This window comes from Oncorhynchus clarkii, chromosome 32 (genome assembly GCF_045791955.1).
Source record: "Oncorhynchus clarkii lewisi isolate Uvic-CL-2024 chromosome 32, UVic_Ocla_1.0, whole genome shotgun sequence".
NCBI lineage: Eukaryota > Metazoa > Chordata > Actinopteri > Salmoniformes > Salmonidae > Oncorhynchus > Oncorhynchus clarkii.
In genome coordinates, this window is record NC_092178.1 from 14,176,082 (window position 1) to 14,197,714 (window position 21,633).

Genomic DNA, 21,633 nt, shown 5'->3' on the forward strand with positions numbered 1-21,633 from the left:
CCACCTCTTTGTCCTCTCTCTCCTTCCTCTCTCATACCTCTCTCTCCTTCCTCTCTCCTTCCTCTCTTGTCCACTTGTTTTGTTCTGTCTCCTTCCTCTCTCTCCTTCCTCTCTCCTTCCGCTCTCCTTTCTCTCTCTCCTTCCTCTCTCCTTCCTCTCTTGTCAACTTATTTTGTCCTCTCTCTCCTTCCTCTCTCATACCTCTCTCTCCTTCCTCTCTCCTTCCTCTCTTGTCCACTTATTTTGTTCTGTCTCCTTCCTCTCTCTCCTTCCTCTCTCCTTCCTCTCTCTCCATCCTCTCTCCATCCTCTCTTGTCAACTTATTTTGTCCTCTCTCCTTCCTCTCTCTCCTTCCTCTCTCCTTCCTCTCTCCTTCCTCTCTTGTCCACTTATTTTGTCCTCTCTCTCCTTCCTCTCTCGTCCACTTATTTTGTCCTCTCTCTCCTTCCTCTCTCCATCCTCTCTTGTCCACTTATTTTGTCCTCTCTCTCCTTCCTCTCTTGTCCACTTATTTTGTCCTCTCTCTCCTTCCTCTCTCCTTCCTCTCTCCTTCCTCTCTCTCCTTCCTCTCTCATTCCTCTCTCTCCTTCCTCTCTTGTCCACTTATTTTGTCCTCTCTCTCATTCCTCTCTCTCCTTCCTCTCTCCTTCCTCTCGTCAACTTATTTTGTCCTCTCTCTCATTCCTCTCTCTCCTTCCTTTCTCCTTCCTCTCTCCATCCTCTCTCCATCCTCTCTTGTCCACTTATTTTGTCCTCTCTCTCCTTCCTCTCTTGTCCACTTATTTTGTCCTCTCTCTCCTTCCTCTCTCTCCTTCCTCTCTCATTCCTCTCTCTCCTTCCTCTCTCCTTCCTCTCTCCTTCCTCTCTTGTCAGCTTATTTTGTCCTCTCTCTCCTTCCTCTCTCTCATTCCTCTCTCTCATTCCTCTCTCTCATTCCTCTCTCTCCTTCCTCTCTCCTTCCTCTCTTGTCAACTTATTTTGTCCTCTCTCTCATTCCTCTCTCTCATTCCTCTCTCTCATTCCTCTCTCTCCTTCCTCTCTCCTTCCTCTCTTGTCAACTTATTTTGTCCTCTCTCTCCTTCCACTCTCGTCCACCTCTTTGTGCTCTCTCTTCCTCTCTCTCTCTCTCTTCCTCTCTCTCTCTCTCTCTCTCTCTCTCTCTCAGCTTCCCTTCCTCCTCTCTTTTTTTCTCCACTTCTCCACATTAAGTGTTCTCTCTCTCCATGCTTTCCTTTCCTTCCCTCCCTCCTGTCCTCCTTTACCTCGGCCGTAGAGAGACAGACCCTGGAGGGGCCCAGTGGTGTGGATGATTCGATGAGGAGGAAGAATTGCCCTAGTGGCTTTGCTGCCATTAACATTCTTCCAGGGGATATCTTTCACTCCCAATCAGCGTGCAGGGCCTTATTGTAATCTGCATTACGTAATGAAACCGGCCAGTAAGCCTCGCTCTTGCTCTCATTCTATCTTTCTCTCTGCTATAATGGGCCAATTAGCACTAAAGTGACGGGCGGATTGAGTGGATTCAATGGAGAGAAGGCCGATATGAAGGAGGGCGCTGAAATGAACGTGCTGCTCATTAAAAACTGTGCCCAGGAAGTAGGAGTGTAATATCCAGTGATCTGCTTGCATTGCCAGTAAAATGTTATTTTTTATTTAACCTTCATTTAACTAGGCAAGACAGTTAAGAACAAATTCAAATTTACAATGACGGCTTATGCCGGCCTAACCTTAACTCGGACAATGCTGGGCAAATTGTGCGCCGCCCGATGGGAATCCACAATCACGGCTGTTTTTATACAGCCTGGAATCAAACCTGAGTATGTAGTGACGCCTCTAGCACTGAAATGCAGTGCCTTAGACGCTGCACCACTCGGCAGCCCAAATCTCATGATATACAGTAACTCATCGTGTCACATGACACTGTCTTCCTCCAGCCTCTCTCCTCTACCAAATGCTGTCATCCTCCAGCCTCTCTCCTCTACCAACAACTGTCTTCCTCCAGCCTCTCTCCTCTACCAACTGCTGTCATCCTCCAGCCTCTCTCCTCTACCAACAACTGTCTTCCTCCAGCCTCTCTCCTCTACCATCTGCTGTCATCCACCAGCCTCTCTCCTCTACCAACAACTGTCTTCCTCCAGCCTCTCTCCTCTACCAACTGCTGTCATCCTCCAGCCTCTCTCCTCTACCAACAACTGTCATCCTCCAGCCTCTCTCCTCTACCAACAACTGTCATCCTCCAGTCTCTCTCCTCTACCAACAACTGTCTTCCTCCAGCCTCTCTCCTCTACCAACTGCTGTCATCCTCCAGCCTCTCTCCTCTACCAACTACTGTCATCCTCCAGCCTCTCTCCTCTACCATCTGCTGTCATCCTCTAGCCTCTCTTCTCTACCAACTGCTGTCATCCTCCAGCTTCTCTCCTCTACCATTTGCTGTCAGCCTCTAGCCTCTCTCTTCTACCATCTGCTGTCATCCTCCAGCCTCTCTCCTCTACCATCTGCTGTCATCCTCTAGCCTCTCTCCTCTACCAACTGCTGTCATCCTCCAGCCTCTCTCCTCTACCAACTGCTGTCATCCTCCAGCCTCTCTCCTCTACCAACTGCTGTCTTCCTCCAGCCTCTCTCCTCTACCAACTGCTGTCATCCTCCAGCCTCTCTCCTCTACCAACAACTGTCTTCCTCCAGCCTCTCTCCTCTACCAACTGCTGTCATCCTCCAGTCTCTCTCCTCTACCAACAACTGTCTTCCTCCAGCCTCTCTCCTCTACCATCTGCTGTCATCCTCCAGCCTCTCTCCTCTACCAACTGCTGTCATCCTCCAGCCTCTCTCCTCTACCAACTACTGTCATCCTCCAGCCTCTCTCCTCTACCAACTGCTGTCATCCTCCAGCCTCTCTCCTCTACCAACTGCTGTCATCCTCCAGCCTCTCTCCTCTACCAACTACTGTCATCATCTAGCCTCTTTCCTCTGCCAACTACTGTCTTCCTCCAGCCTCTCTCCTCTACCAAATGCTGTCATCCTCCAGCCTCTTTCCTCTATCAACTACTGTCATCCTCCAGCCTCTCTCCTCTACCAACTGCTGTCATCCTCCAGTTTCTCTCCTCTACAACTACTGTGTTTCTCCAGCCTCTCTCCTCTACCAACTGCTGTCATCCTCCATCCTCTCTCCTCTACCAACTGCTGTCATCCTCCAGCCTCTCTCCTATACCAACTGCTGTCATCCATGGCACGAAGCCTCCAGTGATGATCCATGGCACGAAGCATCCAGTGATGATCCATGGCACGAAGCCTCCAGTGATGATCCATGGCCCGGAGCCTGCAGTAAGGATCCATGGCACGGAGCCTGCAGCGAGGGTCTCCAGACTGGAGCCGCGAGCGACGGTCCCCAGTCCGGAGCCTCCAGCGACGGTCTCCAGTCCGGAGCCTCCAGCAACGGTCCTTAGTCCGGAGCCTCCGGCGACGGTCCTCTGTCCGGAGCCTCCGGCGACAGTCCCCAGTCCGGGGCCTCCAGCGACGGTCCCCAGTCCGGAGCCTCCAGCAATGGTCCTTAGTCCGGAGCCTCCGGCGACGGTCCTCTGTCCAGAGCCTCCGGTGACAGTCCCCAGTCCGGGGCTTGCGCCGAGCGACCCCAGTCCAGGGCCTACGGCGAGGGTCCCCAGTCCGTGGCCTGCGGCGAGTGTCCCCAGCGACGAGGGTCCTCGCACCAGAGGCGCCACCGAGGTGGGGGGAGCCAGAGGCGGAGTCGGGGGCTACACCACGAACTGGAGCCGCCGCCAAGGGTAGATGCCCACTCGGACCCTCCCCTATAGGTTCAGGTTTGCGGCCGGGAGTCCACGCCTTTGGGGGGGGTACTGTCACACCCTGACCTTAGAGAGCCGTTTTATTTCTCTATTTGGTGAGGTCAAGGTGTGATGTGGGGTGGGCATTCTATGTTTTGTATTTCTTTGGTTTTGGCGGAGTGTGGTTCCCAATCAGAAGCAGCTGTCTATCGTTGTCTCTGATTGGGAATCATACTTAGGTAGCCTGTTTTCCCACCTATGTTGTGGGATCTTGTTTTTTGTTCGCTCTGTGAAGCTGTTCGTTATTCCGTTTGTTGTTTTTGTTTGTTGTTCTGAGTATTAACGATCATGGACACTTACCACGCTGCACTTTGGTCTACTTCTTCAGACGATCGTCACATTCATTATCAGGAACAGCAGGAGACTGCTGCTTTCCTCCTTTAATGTATGCAGCAGTGCAGTAAGCAAATAAACTAAACAAAATCAAGAATGTACGCTAGCCAGTGCAAATCCAAATACTCCGCTTTCGTGCACGGAATAAGGGTTGTCATATTAAAATGGGCTGATTCCAACCCTCATTCCTTCCTTGACTAGCTTTCCACCAATCCAGTTATGTTATAGGCAATATCACCCAAGGAAGGAAAGAAAGATGCATTCATTTCAACAGTGACCTAAGCCTACATTAAAGGTGCAACACAGGATTTATTTGTATTTTTGCATTGTAATTTCAGAAAATATCCATAATACATAATAATATCCATAGTGTACAAAACATTAAGGACACCTGCTCTTTCCATGACATAGACTGGCCAGGTGACTCCAGGTGAAAGCTATCATCCCTTATTGTCACTTGTTAAATCCACCTCAATCAGTGTAGACAAAGAGGAGGAGACAGATTAAAGAAGGATTTTTAGGCCTTGAGACAACTGAGACATGGATTGTGTATGTGTGCCATTCAGAGGGTAAATGGGCAAGAGAAAATATTTAAGTGCCTTTGAACGGGGTATCATAGTAGGTGCCAGGCACACTTGTTTGAGTGTGTGAAGAACTGCAACGCTGCTGGGTTTTTCACACTCAACATTTTCCCGTGTGTATCAAGAATGGTCCACCTTCCAACGGACATCCTACCAACTTGACACAACTGTGGGAAGCATTGGAGTCAGCATGGGCCATCATCCCTGTGGAACGCTTTCCACACCTTGTAGATGCCCTGATGAATTGGAGTAGCTCCATGATGTTAAAGGTGGATGTGCAATGTAATTTCAGAAAATGTCAATAATATATCTGGTGCTAATAGTGGAATGATAGTGTTTCACAGTATTACTTACCAGCCAGTGTTGTGATTGGCTGTGATATTCGCCAATTGATTTCTCCTGCTGGAGGGCATCTGTTGTCAAAATGTTCTGAATTTGTGGCTGTGCTATCTAGTGGAAATCACTGTCATTTCCTGGGTTGCTAAAATTCTACACTTTTCGCTCAATTTCAGTTTATATGAGAAAACAATAATAGTGTAGGGAATTATTGTACGATCTAAAATTGCTATGGCACATCTTAAAAATATGTATAGTTTTTACATCTGTTTGAAGCGTGGACCACCAGCTTCAAACAGCTGTAAATACTATATTATTGGGTATTGAACATCTATTTCACAGCGAAGATGGAATAATGATTCCCTACACTATTCAGTGCTTGTTAAATCATAAACTGAAACTGTTCTGACTTTGTGACTGGAAATCTAGCGCGATTTCTACTAGATAGCACAGTCAACGTCAGAACAGTTTTCACATGTTCATGCTCCGGTGAGAGAAACCAATATGCGAATATCAAAGCCAATCACAACATTGTGATTGTAATAAGTAATACTGTGAAACACTACACTTTCATTCCACTATTACTGCAGATATACACAGTGTACAAAACATTAGGAACACCTTCCTAATATTGAGTTGCACCCTCTTTTGCCCTAAGATTAGCCTCAATTCCACCCCCAAGGATCCACCCTTGCATATTTACAGGGGTTTCCCCCCTAATCACCTCCACTTCTAAGCCCAGCCAGAAAAGTACGCAAGAGGCTCTGGGAATAAAGCCAACCCAGCATCACCATAACCAAAAAGGACGAAAAAAAATCCATCTAAACCTTTTATAATTACTAAGATTATCAAATTAAGATGGTCAAGATTAAGCGTTCATCTAAGTAGTGACATTAGACGGCATTCTACACTCTACTCAGACAAATCTGAAGGCAAAATCAATAGCATGCGTCTGCTGCCCTCTGCCTTCGGACTAGACGCTGCTACAGCTATACCAGACCCGATCCACGTTCATTCACCAGCTCAGCGCAAATAAACAAAACCCGGTAGTTGTTCAACAAACAATGGTATTTTCACTCTAGCCTATCAAATCGTGTCGGGGCCTTGGAACATTCTACACCACTTCCCTGTTCTCTGCTGGTGCGGTGCTTCTGGGATAGTGGGGATTCCTGCTGCCTGACACTTCCTCGCGCGCGCACATCCTATCAGCAGTGCGATAAATTCAGGCACAGATCCCTTTACCGCAATAAGAAATAGACTGATACCCAGGAAATAATGAATGGGCCGACGAGTGATCCACACGCGTTCCAAATTATGGGTCCGTTTTTGCTGTCAATTGTTACCAAATAAAATTTAACTCATCACACACATGCGGCCATTTTTGTTAACCATCCAAGGCATTGTAGCCTGCACGTTTGGAGAGTATTATCATCATAGTTTAGGCCTTTCCCATAGTCAACAGAATCCGATTCGAAAACAAGCACTCAGCGTATGAGCAAGGCCATCACATTGGACAAGCAGTAAACCATTCCAAATAAAGGTCCCACAGCCACACACGCATCTCGGACAGCACACAAGGTTTGACTTCTTCCTTAGGTTCTAAATCCATCTTGGAGACCATAAAGTCCCCTTTTCCTTTCACATATAGTTTCTCTGTAGAATTAACTTCAATCGCCCATTCTGACTTACCGGTAATCGTGTGTGTAAATTGGTGGCTGTCCCAGTTGGAAATTCAAACCCCCCTCAGCTGTCCTGATCCCACTGCTTACTAGACGTGTATACACGATGCCAATCAAATCATTAGACCGCGCCCCTACTGATGACCTATACCAGAAATGGACGAATCATAGCCGAGATCTATCGGGAGGTCCATCCCCCACGTCCAACGATGGGATACAGTGTAACAATTCATAACACGAACGATCTTGTAATTTGAATGTTATATTGTGATTTTTTTTTTACTCACCAATTCTTTATTCATGGGAATAGAGTGCTCTTGATGGTATTGATATTATTGCCTTGCTTATGTATTATTTTACATGTGTGAAAAAGGCTACGTAAAGAGCTTCAATGTTATGAGTAGGCAACTGTGGACCTTTAAAGTAGACAATGGCGTGCTTAGTTAATTTAATTAAATTGGGTGGGAATTATACATTGTGTGGGATTAACTGGGAATTAGAGGACAGGATTAGGAATTTGCTTTCTATGCACCATTTGAGACTAGCTGTACAAATAGCCTGCAGTGTTGAATGAACATTGTGTGCCAAATATGACAGGCTATAGAATAACATAAGGACCTATTTCCTATTAGATGGTAATTTGCACTTAAACTGAGATTTCAAAATAGGTGGGCTATTAGGTCAGTATTCACCATAACAACAAGCATATTAATCAGAAACATTCAGTAATCAAAATGCACAACATTTTATCTGCTCTCTCCTCTATCTCCCTTACCTTGTCCTATTTTATGTCTAGATTCCTCCAATAGCAGTATACTCATTCTATTCATTCACATTCTACACTTGTTGGCATGACAATAATTCGATGATGACTTGATGTTGGGTAATATGACAAAGTGTTAACAAGGTTATTCCATTGCAATGGACGGTTTACTACAAGTGTCCCACGTTATAGTATAATATTTTGTATAACTTTTTTGCATTAACACCTATGTGAAAGAAGCGTAATGCTTTCTACAGGGAGACTACCTACACAGTAGCTACTCGGACTTCAGGCCTGGAAACGCCATATCGTGTTCAATGCAGTAAAACATATCAACCACAAGAGTGCGCCCTTAGCCACCAAATTGCCATTGCCCTGAAAAGAGTTGAGTTCAATGAATCTAAGCTCTCCAGGAATTGCAAAAAATGTGTTGTGATGTGAGAGTCCGCATACACATGTATTTAAAGACGTACAATCTCCCCAGTATAATGTACATTGCCAGAAGGAACCTTCATTTATGTTCTTGGCTAAAGACCCATTTCAAATAAGTGTATAACTACAGAAGATAAGTAGATCCGTTATATAATTCATATTTAATAGCACAGTTTTGAACATACAATCAATAATTCTCTCCCCTGATTTAGAATAACAATGCACAGATAACGACTTTCATAAGACCCTGAACAGTTATCTGGCCTCTGGATGGAGGATGGGGAGAGAGGGGGATGCATACTCATGAAACCCATTGGGGTTGTTAGGATGGGACATCGGCCATGGTGAGGCGGCCATGTTGGTGAGATCAGTTGCTCGTCGCCACGACGATGAGCCCGGGTGTTGGGCCGGGACAGACACTATTACCACAACGAGGGTTCATCATATCTGGGAAGAGACAAAATATATCAAATAACAATTATGTCCAAACTACCACAGTACTTTCTTCTGTTGAGACCAGAGGACCAGGGCCCATATTTATACTGCGTCTCAGAGTAGGAGTGCTGATCTAGGATCAGTTCGACAGAGGGAACCTGCACTCCTACTCTGAGACACTTTATCAATATGAGTCCTGGACCAGTCGCACGCACACACACACACACACACACACACACACACACACACACAGTACCTGGACTGTGGGAGCGTGTCTGTGCTCTCCTTCAGCAGCAATTCTGAGATCAGTGTGTCCAGTGTGTCAGGGCTGGACCTCTTCCCATACCTGGAAGAGAGAGAGATAGAGAGAGAGAGAGAGAGAGAGAGAGAGAGAGAGAGAGAGAAAGAGAGAGAGAGAGAGAGAGAGAGAGAGAAAGATCAATGGGAGAGGGTGAGACAGGAATTTCAGGAATTCCTATATGCATAGACTTAACTTCAGGAACTAGACCATGTGTGCTGCCCCCATAAGATAATTTATCCCAACTGTTCTAGAGTCAATATGAATATATGTCTGTTAAAAAAGAGAGGACTGTTTTGTTGGTTGTCAAGTCTGCTCCTCTGAAGATAAGCCCTATTGGAATTAGTTAAGACCGTTTTCCACTCTTAACACCAACACTCTAACAGAAGAAACACATTCACAATTAAATCTGGACATTTAAATTATTGTAGCCAGGGGCACACCAGCAACAAAATGTACCAGAAAACTAATTTTACACTGAGGTTAGTGAACAGAGTGTGAGTGGATGCAGGGTGACTGGCTTCATTTGTAAAGAGATGTGTGGGATGTTGCTAATTAAGAATCAGGGGGGTGCAGCTGTTGAAATAAAGACATTGTTTCATATAGACAACACACAGAGTAATTAGTGAAAAGTTAATGTGACTCATCTTTATTATTTTAGTCACCTGAATGATTGGATTAGTTGGTATTTGGACTAGAGCCAGTAATAACACAAATATTAAGCTAAAAACCAAAGTGTAATTTTAGCTACTAGTATCTGAGTTCATAGTGTCCCACTCCATATAATTAGTTAGTTAGTTTGTAAAGCTAGTCATTGAAAGGTTTAGCCTATGGTACAGTCATCTATAGTCTGATATTATTAATTTGATTAGCCTACCTGCACAATTTGTATTGTTGTTTCTTTTAAGTGCTCATTTGCACAGCATTTTGGGCTGTAGCCCATTCGTTTGTATTAAAGGTAACATATCTACCTACCTATACGTTATACGTTATCATATGATAATGTCATTATGAATCAATAGCCGGTGGCTCACTAATCAAATATTTCAATTGGATAATCACAAATCCGAACTTCAGCCCTTTAATTAAATCAGCAATGTATCACACCCGGATCACAGCACTCACCTCTGCCTTGTGATGAGGTTGATGTAATGTCTGAGAGCGGAGTAATACTTGGCCAGTTCCTCCGCGGGCGCATCTTCGCCGGGATTTTCGGGTTTGACCGGGTAGCCTTCCGCAAGGGTCCCGATGCATATGAAGGTCCAGACGAGGAGCGCCACTGCGCCCAGCCAGGTACCCAAGTTAGGATGCATCTTTAATGTTTACGAATCAAGAAAAATATCAGGGTCTGAATTGCTTAGGCTACGCAGTCTTTATCAAAGTTAGTTTACCTGGGAAAAACTTTTAGAAGTTGTGTATGTTCAAGACGATAATTATGTCTGTTCCCTACTACTACACCACAACCCGTAGTCTACATTAACTGCAGGATGCCTCATGTTTATCTATATTTGTTGTTTCAAATTAAATTGATATCTATGTATTGACTTCCTCAGATTAATTGTTTAAAAATGTCAGTTTCAGTGAAGGCAATGCAATTAGTAGATAGGCTACAAGCTGTATAGAAAAACCCTATAAAACCGGTAGGTACATTAGATAAAAATATTAAGAAATCAATATCTAATCTTGTTTAAATCATGTCTATAGATGTAATAGAGTTATGCTACTTACATTGACTTGAGGGTTTAAATTATAGTTTGGATAGAAGTTGTCCTCAGGCGTCTTTCTGCTGCTGTGCGTTCTGCATAGGGTACCCACTCTGGGGCGCGATTTTTATAATGCTGCGCACAATACTGGGTGGGGAGGGCACATCACAAGATGGGGAGGGCACATCACAAGATACGCTCCATTGAACGTAAGTCTCCAAATCACGATTCTGAAAATGTGCGCGGACAGACGCGTCACCGCAAGCTGTCATCGCCCATTTTAAACTATATTAATTAAGGCGTTTAAAAAAAAGATTGCTTCTAAAAAAATGTCAATAGTGGTGGAAATTAATTAAAAATGTCCCCCTCTCAAACGAATTAACAACATCACTCTGGAGACTAATACAATTGGCTGAAGAGACCTGGCGCAGATCCAAGACAAGTGTATGTGATGATTATGATGACTGGGTTGTCAATATCGACAGAATTGTCTCACTTGGGGACAAAGTCTGATTGAAAAATGTGTTTATTATTTTAAAAACCTCCATTAATTGCCACAAGCACGCACGCACACACCCACTTAAACACACACACACACACACACACATGCTGCACACACACACTAACACACGCATGTACACAAGCACAAGGCCATAACCAGGGTCTGAGTTCTAGTGAGGTCCATAACGGGGGAAGGGGTTTGGGTTAAGAAAGTTGAACTTCATTTGCTGCATTTCTATGCAGTTTAAAACTCTAAAATGCTATTTGGAGGACAGCAAAAACAACCAAAAATGACCCCAGCCATTATCATATTAGTTGCTGTAGCTACCTCAGTCCATCTACAAACACATAGCCTAGTAGCTATACAATTACATTAACTCAGGACCGGGATTAAAAACTATAATTTAATACTTACAGAGGGATCTGTTAGCAGAAAACATATTTTATTAACAAAAAGTAAACAAATGAGTTTGCTTGACAGAACACATTTTTTGATGCAGTTTTATAGCAAATTTCCTGCAATTCTACAATTTTTTTCATGGGGTGTTGAGAAATTGTTGCAGTTTTAAAGCTAATTTCCTCCAATTCTACATATTTTGCAATAACTTATAACATCTTACTATGATATCTGAGTGAGAGTGACAAACAAATTCAATGGGCCCCCCTGGAAGTCAGGGCATCTCTTTGTTTTCCTCCTCTCTCTTTTATGTTTTACTGTCAATCAAATTACATATTTTTTTCAGTCACCCACACCACCAAAAGAGAAATGTAATAGGAATTGATTAGATCTCATTAGCATCCTTTCTTTCTCTCCTAGACGTTTTCTGAATGTGTTTTCATGCTACTCTAACACCCTCCTTAGATCCCTCAACTGGAATGTGGGGAAAATATGAAGTATTTCCAATGAACAGAAAGATCAGTTATTGTTCAGATTAATAAAAAAAAACGTTTTTTTAAAAAATATATACATAGACTGATATATATATATATATATATACCTCAACTGTATATATATATACAGTTGAGGTCGGAAATACACCTAAATACACCTAAACCAAATACATTTAAACTCAGTTTTTCACAATTCCTGACATTTAATCCCAGTAAAAAATTCCCTGTCTTAGGTCAGTTAGGATCACCACTTTATTTTAAGAATGTGAAATGTCAGAAAAATAGTATAGAGAATGATTTATTTCAGCTTATATTTCTTTCATCACATTCCCAGTGGATCAGAAGTTTACATATACTCAATTAGTATTTTTTAGTATTGCCTTTGAAATTGTTTAACTTGGATCAAACTTTTCGGGTAGCCTTCCACAAGCTTCCCTTCGCATACACTTTTTCAGTTCTGCCCACAAATTTTCTATAGGATTGAGGTCAGGGCTTTGTGAAGGCCACTCCAATACATTGACTTTGTTGTCCTTAAGCCACTTTGGAAGTATGTCATTGTTCATTTGGGAGACCCATTTGCGACTAAGCTTTAACCTTTCGACAACATTCCGCTGAAAAGGCAGCGCACGAAATTCAAAAATCTTTTTTTGAAATATGTAACTTTCACACATTAACAAGTCCAATACAGCAAATGAAAGATACACTTCTTGTTAATCTACCCATCGTGTCCGATTTAAAAAATGCTTTACAGCAAAAGCACAACATATGATTATGTTAGGTCATAGCCAAGTCAAAAAAACATTTTTCCAGCCAAAGAGAGGAGTCACAAAAAGCAGAAATATAGATACAATTAATCACTAACCTTTGATGATCTTCATCAGATGACACTCATAGGACATCATGTTACACAATACATGTATGTTTTGTTCGATAATGTGCATATTTATATCCAAAAATCTCAGTTTACATTGGCGCGTTACGTGCAGTAATGTTTTGATTCCAAAACATCCGGTGATTTAGCAGAAATACTCATAATAAACATTGATAAAAGATACAATTGTTATTCACAGAATTAAAGATAGACTTCTCCTTAATGCAACCGCTGTGTCAAATTTCAAAAAAACTTTACGGAAAAAGCATAATCTGAGAACGGCGCTCAGAGCCCAATCCAGCCAGAGAAATATCTGCCATTTTGGAGTCAACAGAAGTTACTATAAAGATTCACTTACATTTGATGATCTTCATCAGAAGGCACTCCCAGGAATCCCAGTTTGACAATAAATGACTGATTTGTTCCATAAAGTCCATAATTTATGTCCAAATAGCCACTTGTTTTTAGCGTGTTCAGCCCAGTAATCCATCTTCATGAGGCGCGAGCACTTCGTCCAGACAAAAACTCTAAAAGTTCCGTTACAGGTCATAGAAACATGTCAAACGATGTATGGAATCAATCTTTAGGATGTTTTTAACATAAAACATCAATAATGTTCCAACTGGAGAATTCCTTTGTCTGAAGAAAAGCAATGGAACGAGGGCTAACTCTGTCGGGAGCGCGCGTCACGAGCCTGAGACACTCTGCCATACCACTGACTCAAACAGGTCTCATGAGCCCCTCCTTTATGGCAGAAGCCTGAAACAAGTTTCTAAAGACGGTTGACATCTATTGGAAGCCGTAGGAAGTGTAACTTGACTCCATAGACACTGTGTATTCGGTAGGCCAAGCTTTGAAAACTACAAACCTCAGATTTCCCACTTCCTGGTTGGATTTTTCTCAGGTTTTCGCCTGCCATATGAGTTCTGTTATACTCACAGACATCATTCAAACAGTTTTAGAAACTTCAGAGTGTTTTCTGTCCAATACTAATAACAATATGCATATATTCGCATCTGGGACAGAGTAGGAGGCAGTTCACTCTGGGCACGCTATTCATCCAAAAGTGAAAATGCTGCCCCCTATCCCAAAAGAGTTTAACTTCCTGACTGATGTCTTGAGATGTTGCTTCAATATATCCACATAATTTCCCCCCCTCATAAAGCCATCTATTTTGTGAAGTGCTCCAGACCCTCCTGCAGCAAAGCACCCCCACAACATGATGCTGCCACCCTCGCGCTTCCCGGTTGGGATGGTGTTCTTCGGCTTGCAAGCATACACCTTTTTCCTCCAAACATAACAATGGTCATTAGGACAAACAGTTCTATTTTTGTTTCATCAGACCTGAGGATATTTCTCCAAAAAGTTGCAAACAACCGTGGTCGGGCTTTTTTATGGCAGTTTTGGAGCAGTGGCTTCTTCCTTGCTGAGCAGCCTTTCAGGTTATGTCGATATAGAACTCGTTTTACTGTGGATATAGATACTTTTGTACCTGTTTCATCCAGCATCTTCACATGGTCCTTTGCTGTTGTTCTGGAATTGATTTGCACTTTTCGCACCAAAGTACATTCATCTCTAGGAGACAGAACGAGTTCTGGAATTTTCCAAGCTGTTTAAAGGCACAGTCATCTAGTGTATGTAAACTTTTAACCCACTGAAATTGTGATACAGTGAGATATAAGTGAAATCATCTTTCTGTAAACGATTTTTGGAAAAATTACTCGATGTCCTAACCGACTTGCCAAAACTATAGTTTGTTAACAAGAAATTTGTGGAGTGGTTGAAAAACGATTTTTAATGACTCCAACCTAAGTGTATGTAAACTTCCGCCTTCAACTATATATATATATATATATATATATATATATATATATATATATATATATATATATATATATATATATATATATATATATATTCCGGTCATGCTTCTTGCTCCACTTATCCTTGATAGCCTGAGCATCATCCCCATCCTACGCCCTCCAACGCTACCCACGTCATGACAGCACAAAACACATCCTCCTGATTCTAACTTTAGGATGGGCAGCACTTCAGAGCACCGAATCCCAAATCATTTTTATAGAAAAGCTACCATTGAGTCTCATACAGATGTTAAAGGAATTTTGTGTGGATATTGAATGACGCTCTCAAATCATAGATAAACTTCTATTGAATGCTATTTAAAGTGTTATTACAGTAAGAGGTTTGTGCGTCAGCTCGGTGGATGCTTGGATGACGTGCCAAGCTATCACATCACTCTTGAGTTAAGGTCTTTTGTTGTAACTGTGTAAGAGCGCTCTCTTTTCTTTCTGTCTGACTTGTAGGAATATGAAGGGTAAAGAAGCTGCTACTCAGTCAAGTTCACATGGTGTGTGTGTGTGTGTGTGTGCTTGCGCGTGTGTGCGTGCGTGCGCGTGTGTGTGCGTGTGCGTGCGTGTGTTCGTGCGTGTGTGCGCGCGTGCGTGTGTGTGTGTGTGTGCGTGTGTGCGTGCGTGTGTGTGCATGTGTGCGTGTGTGTGCATGCGTGCGTGCGCGTGTGTGCGTGCGTGTGTGTGTGACTTGTATAACTGGAGTGGCAGAACATTGAACTCATATCAGTATGTACTGGTCCAGGGTTGGTGGATAGTGAAACATTATTAAATGTCAGATATATTATTACAAACATTATTATCTACATGTCTCCCATATCAGATTTACAGAGCCTATGTCTCTCAGACACAGCAGGGGTCATAGTCTATGCTACTCAATGATGAGGGGAATTCTCTAAGAATCTCACGACCAGTAAGATGTAATGCCTGTGTAGATTTCTGTTGAAGAAGCCCTATTATTTTTCTCTTATCTTCTCTTCTCCGTCTTGGTGCTGGAACAAGACATCTGTCCCCAATGAATAAATATTTCACATGATTCATCCACTATGATTCCTTTTACTTTCCTCCTCCTTCAAAGTAGGAAGCAAAATGAGAACACTGCATTTCACTACATTTCCCCCACGTATTTTCTTATTCCCCGATGGGTCATTGGCCGAAGTTGTAAACAACACGTTCCAAAGGAAATTAGGGCTGAGCCAGGTCAGTGGACACTAGACTACATGGTTATAGGCTGAGCCAGGTCAGTGGGCACTAGACTATATATGAGAGTCTGAGAGAAGAAAGCGGGAGAGAGAGAGAGGAGGAGTCAGAGTTGGTGGGAGGAGAGAGACAGACACGCCCACAGACATAAAGACAGACACACAGACATACAGACATAAAGACAGATAGACAATTCAACCTAACAACCGTCAGAGAAAAGAAAGAGCATATCCTTGGGGGAAAGGATAAGTTATAAGTGACGTTTTTCAAAATGTGTCCCTGAAAGCAAGAGATAACTTTACGTTTTTGTAGTGCACACATTTTTATAGCTTCTTATGTTTAATTGCTTCTTCTTCTTCTTCTTTTTTTCCAGAATGTATTCTCTATCTGTAACGGTCTTCTTGAGGTAAAGGAGAGGCGGACCAAAACGCAGCGTGGTTGTTATTCATTGTTCTTTAATAAAGAAACTATACATGAATAAACTAACAAAACAACAAACGTGAGAAAACCTAAAACAGTCCTATCTGGTGCAAACATAGAAACAGGAACAATCACCCCCAAACACACAGTGAAACCCAGGCTACCTAAGTATGATTCTCAATCAGAGACAACTAATGACACCTGCCTCTGATTGAGAACCATACTAGGCCGAAACATAGAAATACCCCAAATCATAGAAAAACAAACATAGACTGCCCACCCAACTCACGCCCTGACCATACTAAATAAATACAAAACAAAGGAAATAAAGGTCAGAACGTGACACTATCACTTCAAGATGTATTGTAGATGTCAGAATAATACTTTACAGATACAACAATGTTTCTTTGTTGATAATTTGCTGTTTGGTGAATTGCGGCATTCGCCTGAGTGGAGTCGTATTGAGGCCAGCAGAAAATTGAGTGTCGGTCTCTCACTATCTCGTCTCTCTTTGTGTCTGATGCTCTTGCTGCTTATACTGCCTGCCTATACTGCCTGATTACACTGTCTGCTTATTCTTTCTGCTTATACTGCCTGCGTATACTGTCTGCTTATTCTGTCTGCGTACACTGCCTGCTAATACTTCCTGCTTATACTGCCTGCTTATAGTTCCTGCTTACACTGCCTGATGCTTCCTGCTTACATTGCCTGCTTATACTTCCTGCTTATACTGCCTGCTTATACTTCCTGTGTACACTGCCTGCTTATATGCTTATACTTCCTGCTTATACTGCCTGCTTATACTTCCTGCTTATACTGCCTGCTTATACTTCCTGCTTACACCGCCTTGTGCTTCCTTCTTACACTGCCTTATACTTCCTGCTTACACTGCCTACTTATAGTTCCTGCTTATAGTTCCTGCTTACACTGCCTGCTTATACTTCCTGCTTACACTGCCTGCTTATATGCTTATACTGCCTGCTTATACTTCCTGCTTACACTGCCTGCTTATATGCGTATACTTCCTGCTTATACTGCCTGCTTATATGCTTATACTTCCTGCTTATACTGTCTGCTTATACTTCCTGCTTATACTTTCTGCTTATATGCGTATATTCCTGCTTATACTGCCTGCTTATACTTCCTGCTTACACTGCCTGCTTATACTTCCTGCTTACACTGCCTGCTTATATGCGTATACTTCCTGCTTATACTGCCTGCTTATAGTTCCTGCTTACACTGCCTGCTTATATGCTTATACTTCCTGCTTATACTGCCTGCTTATAGTTCCTGCTTACACTGCCTGCTTATACTTCCTGCTTACACTGCCTGCTTATATGCGTATACTTCCTGCTTATACTGCCTGCTTATATGCGTATACTTCCTGCTTATCCTGCCTGCTTATAGTTCCTGCTTACACTGCCTGCTTATACTTCCTGCTTACACTGCCTGCTTATATGCGTATACTTCCTGCTTACACTGGCTGCTTATATGCTTATACTTCCTGCTTATACTGCCTGCTTATACTGCCTGCTTATACTTCCTGCTTATACTGCCTGCTTATAGTTCCTGCTTACACTGCCTACTTGTACTTCCTGCTTACACTGCCTGCTTATTCTTCCTGCTTACACTGCCTGCTTATACTTCCTGCTTACACTGCCTGCTTATACCCCATGTGTGTGATAGGGAGGGAGAACAGAGAACACAGTATCCTCTAACTCCTGCTATTACCACCCCCTACTATTACCACCCCTTATACGTCAATGATTACTACCAGGAAAAACCCAATGACAATGGAACGTACTTACTGCAGCCAACTTGAGATAGACATTTCATTTAGGTTTTAGTCACTTAGCATACGCTCTTATCCAGAACTACTTACAGAAGCAATTAGGGTTACATGCCTTGCTCGAAGGTACATCGACTGATTTTTCACCTAGTCGGTTGGGGATTCATCTTGGCCATGTTCTGTTATAATCTGCACCCAGCACAGCCAGAAGAGGACTGGCCACCCCACATAGCCTGGTTCCTCTCTAGGTTTCTTCCTAGGTTTTGGCCTTTCTAGGGAGTTTTTTCTAGCCACCGTGCTTCTACACCTGCATTGCTTGCTGTTTGGGGTTTTAGGCTGGGTTTCTGTACAGCACTTTGAGATATCAGCTGATGTACGAAGGGCTATATTAATAAATTTGATTTGAGTTGATTCGATTCAAACCAGGCGACCATTCGGTTACTGTCCCAACACTTTAACGGTTAGGCTACCTGTAGCCCCCATTAAAGATACTATCCTTATTTTCCCTCAAAAGGTAAATAGCTTTTGAGGCCAATTATTTCTTGAAATAATGTTTTTGAGATTACAGTGCTTTAGCTATTCAAAGTTAAGGCTTTCAGGAAATTAATGGATTTTGTAATTCTCTTCCAATTGTGCTGTTTTTACAGTGATAATTATTAGAAACGCTTGCGTGTGTACAATTCTCTTTAGCGTGCGTGTGTGAGTACATGTGCTCTTGTGTGTGTGTGCATGCTTGTGTGTGTTTGTGGTGTGTGTGTGTTTTATGTGCTTGCACTCTGCTTCTATATCTGACCTTATTATTTTTGAGAACAGAACAAGTTCATTAGATGTGGATGAGGACCTTACAAATAAATTGCACCATTATGATAACCTTTAAAACAGACAAGAACATTTTGACTGACATATCAAAAACAGAGGATGCTGACAATGATGTTACAACCTGTTACCTCAAAGGTCAGGGGTCATACATTAGTTGTCAGTACCACAAATACTGAGAGATCTAATGAAAGTTGTCACTTCAACCATTGAACATCATTCAATCATTGAGGGCCAATAAAACATGAACCTTTTACTGCAGTTGGCTAAATCAGAGTGGCACGGTGTTTATTGGTAGTCTCAAACAAATCTACTACCTCACACACATGGTTATGGGCTTCAAAAAAGAAGAGACTTGTACCATGTCATATATAGAGTTGAAATGTATTACATTTTAATTTTGCATCCCAATATTGCACTTTATAACAAACGTTTGACAGAGAAACACCAGATTTTCTGCTTTTGTTGATTAATTATGAAATTATGAAAAATATGAATAACATTCCACCAAAGAGGCCACTAGGTCATTTGACTGCAGGAAAAGGCTGCAATGTAACTGACTCCCTAAAAATATTATTATTATTATTTAATTGTTTTAACGGACCCCTATATCTGCCAGTGAGACACACAGGGAATACTGAGGGGTTCAGAGGTTGATGTATAGGGGGATGGTGTGTGTGCATGCAGACCTACGTGTGTCTATGTTTTATGTGTGTGAATATTCCAACCTGTATGTCTCTTTTGTAATGAATGTGTAGACTCTAGACAGTAAATTAATGTGTGGACACATAGGTCTAGACTCTAGACAGTAAATCAATGTGTGGATACATAGATCTAGACTCTAGACAGTAAATTAATGTGTGGACACATAGGTATAGACTCTAGACAGTAAATCAATGTGTGGATACATAGATCTAGACTCTAGACAGTAAATCAATGTGTGGATACATAGATCTAGACTCTAGACAGTTAATGAATGTGTAGACACATAGGTATAGACTCTAGACAGTAAATTAATGTGTAGACACATACAGTGCCTTGCGAAAGTATTCGGCCCCCTTGAACTTTGCGACCTTTTGCCACATTTCAGGCTTCAAACATAAAGATATAAAACTGTATTTTTTTGTGAAGAATCAACAACAAGTGGGACACAATCATGAAGTGGAACGACATTTATTGGATATTTCAAACTTTTTTAACAAATCAAAAACTGAAAAATTGGGCGTGCAAAATTATTCAGCCCCCTTAAGTTAATACTTTGTAGCGCCACCTTTTGCTGCGATTACAGCTGTAAGTCGCTTGGGTTATGTCTCTATCAGTTTTGCACATCGAGAGACTGAAAATTTTAACCATTCCTCCTTGCAAAACAGCTCGAGCTCAGTGAGGTTGGATGGAGAGCAATTGTGAACAGCAGTTTTCAGTTCTTTCCACAGATTCTCGATTGGATTCAGGTCTGGACTTTGACTTGGCCATTCTAACACCTGGATATGTTTATTTTTGAACCATTCCATTGTAGATTTTGCTTTATGTTTTGGATCATTGTCTTGTTGGAAGACAAATCTCCGTCCCAGTCTCAGGTCTTTTGCAGACTCCATCAGGTTTTCTTCCAGAATGGTCCTGTATTTGGCTCCATCCATCTTCCCACCAATTTTAACCATCTTCCCTGTCCCTGCTGAAGAAAAGCAGGCCCAAACCATGATGCTGCCACCACCATGTTTGACAGTGGGGATGGTGTGTTGCTTTTACGCCAAACATAACGTTTTGCATTGTTGCCAAAAAGTTCCATTTTGGTTTCATCTGACCAGAGCACCTTCTTCCACATGTTTGGTGTGTCTCCCAGGTGGCTTGTGGCAAACTTTAAACAACACTTTTTATGGATATCTTTAAGAAATGGCTTTCTTCTTGCCACTCTTCCATAAAGGCCAGATTTGTGCAATATACGACTGATTGTTGTCCTATGGACAGAGTCTCCCACCTCAGCTGTAGATCTCTGCAGTTCATCCAGAGTGATCATGGGCCTCTTGGCTGCATCTCTGATCAGTCTTCTCCTTGTATGAGCTGAAAGTTTAGAGGGACGGCCAGGTCTTGGTAGATTTGCAGTGGTCTGATACTCCTTCCATTTCAATATTATCGCTTGCACAGTGCTCCTTGGGATGTTTAAAGCTTGGTAAATATTTTTGTATCCAAATCCGGCTTTAAACTTCTTCACAACAGTATCTCGGACCTGCCTGGTGTGTTCATTGTTCTTCATGATGCTCTCTGCGCTTTTAACGGACCTCTGAGACTATCACAGTGCAGGTGCATTTATACGGAGACTTGATTACACACAGGTGGATTGTATTTATCATCATTAGTCATTTAGGTCAACATTGGATCATTCAGAGATCCTCACTGAACTTCTGGAGAGAGTTTGCTGCACTGAAAGTAAAGGGGCTGAATAATTTTGCACGCCCAATTTTTCAGTTTTTGATTTGTTAAAAAAGTTTGAAATATCCAATAAATGTCGTTCCACTTCATGATTGTGTCCCACTTGTTGTTGATTCTTCACAAAAAATACAGTTTTATATCTTTATGTTTGAAGCCTGAAATGTGGCAAAAGGTCGCAAAGTTCAAGGGGGCCGAATACTTTCGCAAGGCACTGTAGGTCTAGACTCTAGACAGTTGATGAATGTGTGGACACATAGGTCTAGACTCTAGACAGTTAATGAATGTGTAGACACATAGGTCTAGACTCTAGACAGTAAAGTACATGCCAGCCACTTGGTCCAATAATGACAGTCACATTACACCTGAACAGCGTTTATTTTAAGGTTAATGCATCTTTTTACAGAGTTATTCAGGGTGAATCAAAGCATTAAAAAGCACTTTGTTATATGCGTCA

The 21,633-nt window shown here is 42.3% G+C and overlaps 2 protein-coding genes across 2 annotated transcripts in view; both read right to left on the minus strand.

Moving 5' to 3' along the window:
* Positions 1 to 6,849, minus strand: part of LOC139391684 (protein PALS2-like) — a 48,226-nt gene extending 41,377 nt beyond the window's left edge. The window contains exon 1 of the mRNA XM_071139127.1: positions 6,776 to 6,849. The gene's annotated coding sequence lies outside the window, so the exon portion shown is untranslated. The remainder of the gene's footprint in view (positions 1 to 6,775) is intronic.
* A 1,245-nt stretch (positions 6,850 to 8,094) lies between these two features.
* LOC139391686 (neuropeptide Y) lies at positions 8,095 to 10,498 on the minus strand. Its single transcript, XM_071139129.1, has 4 exons — positions 10,422 to 10,498; positions 9,819 to 10,006; positions 8,652 to 8,741; positions 8,095 to 8,407 (listed from the first exon to the last, which is right to left on the minus strand). The coding sequence occupies exons 2-4, from the start codon at positions 10,004 to 10,006 to the stop codon at positions 8,383 to 8,385; spliced, it is 303 nt and encodes a 100-aa protein (XP_070995230.1). The 5' UTR covers positions 10,422 to 10,498; the 3' UTR covers positions 8,095 to 8,382.
* Between the last annotated feature and the right edge of the window lie 11,135 nt (positions 10,499 to 21,633).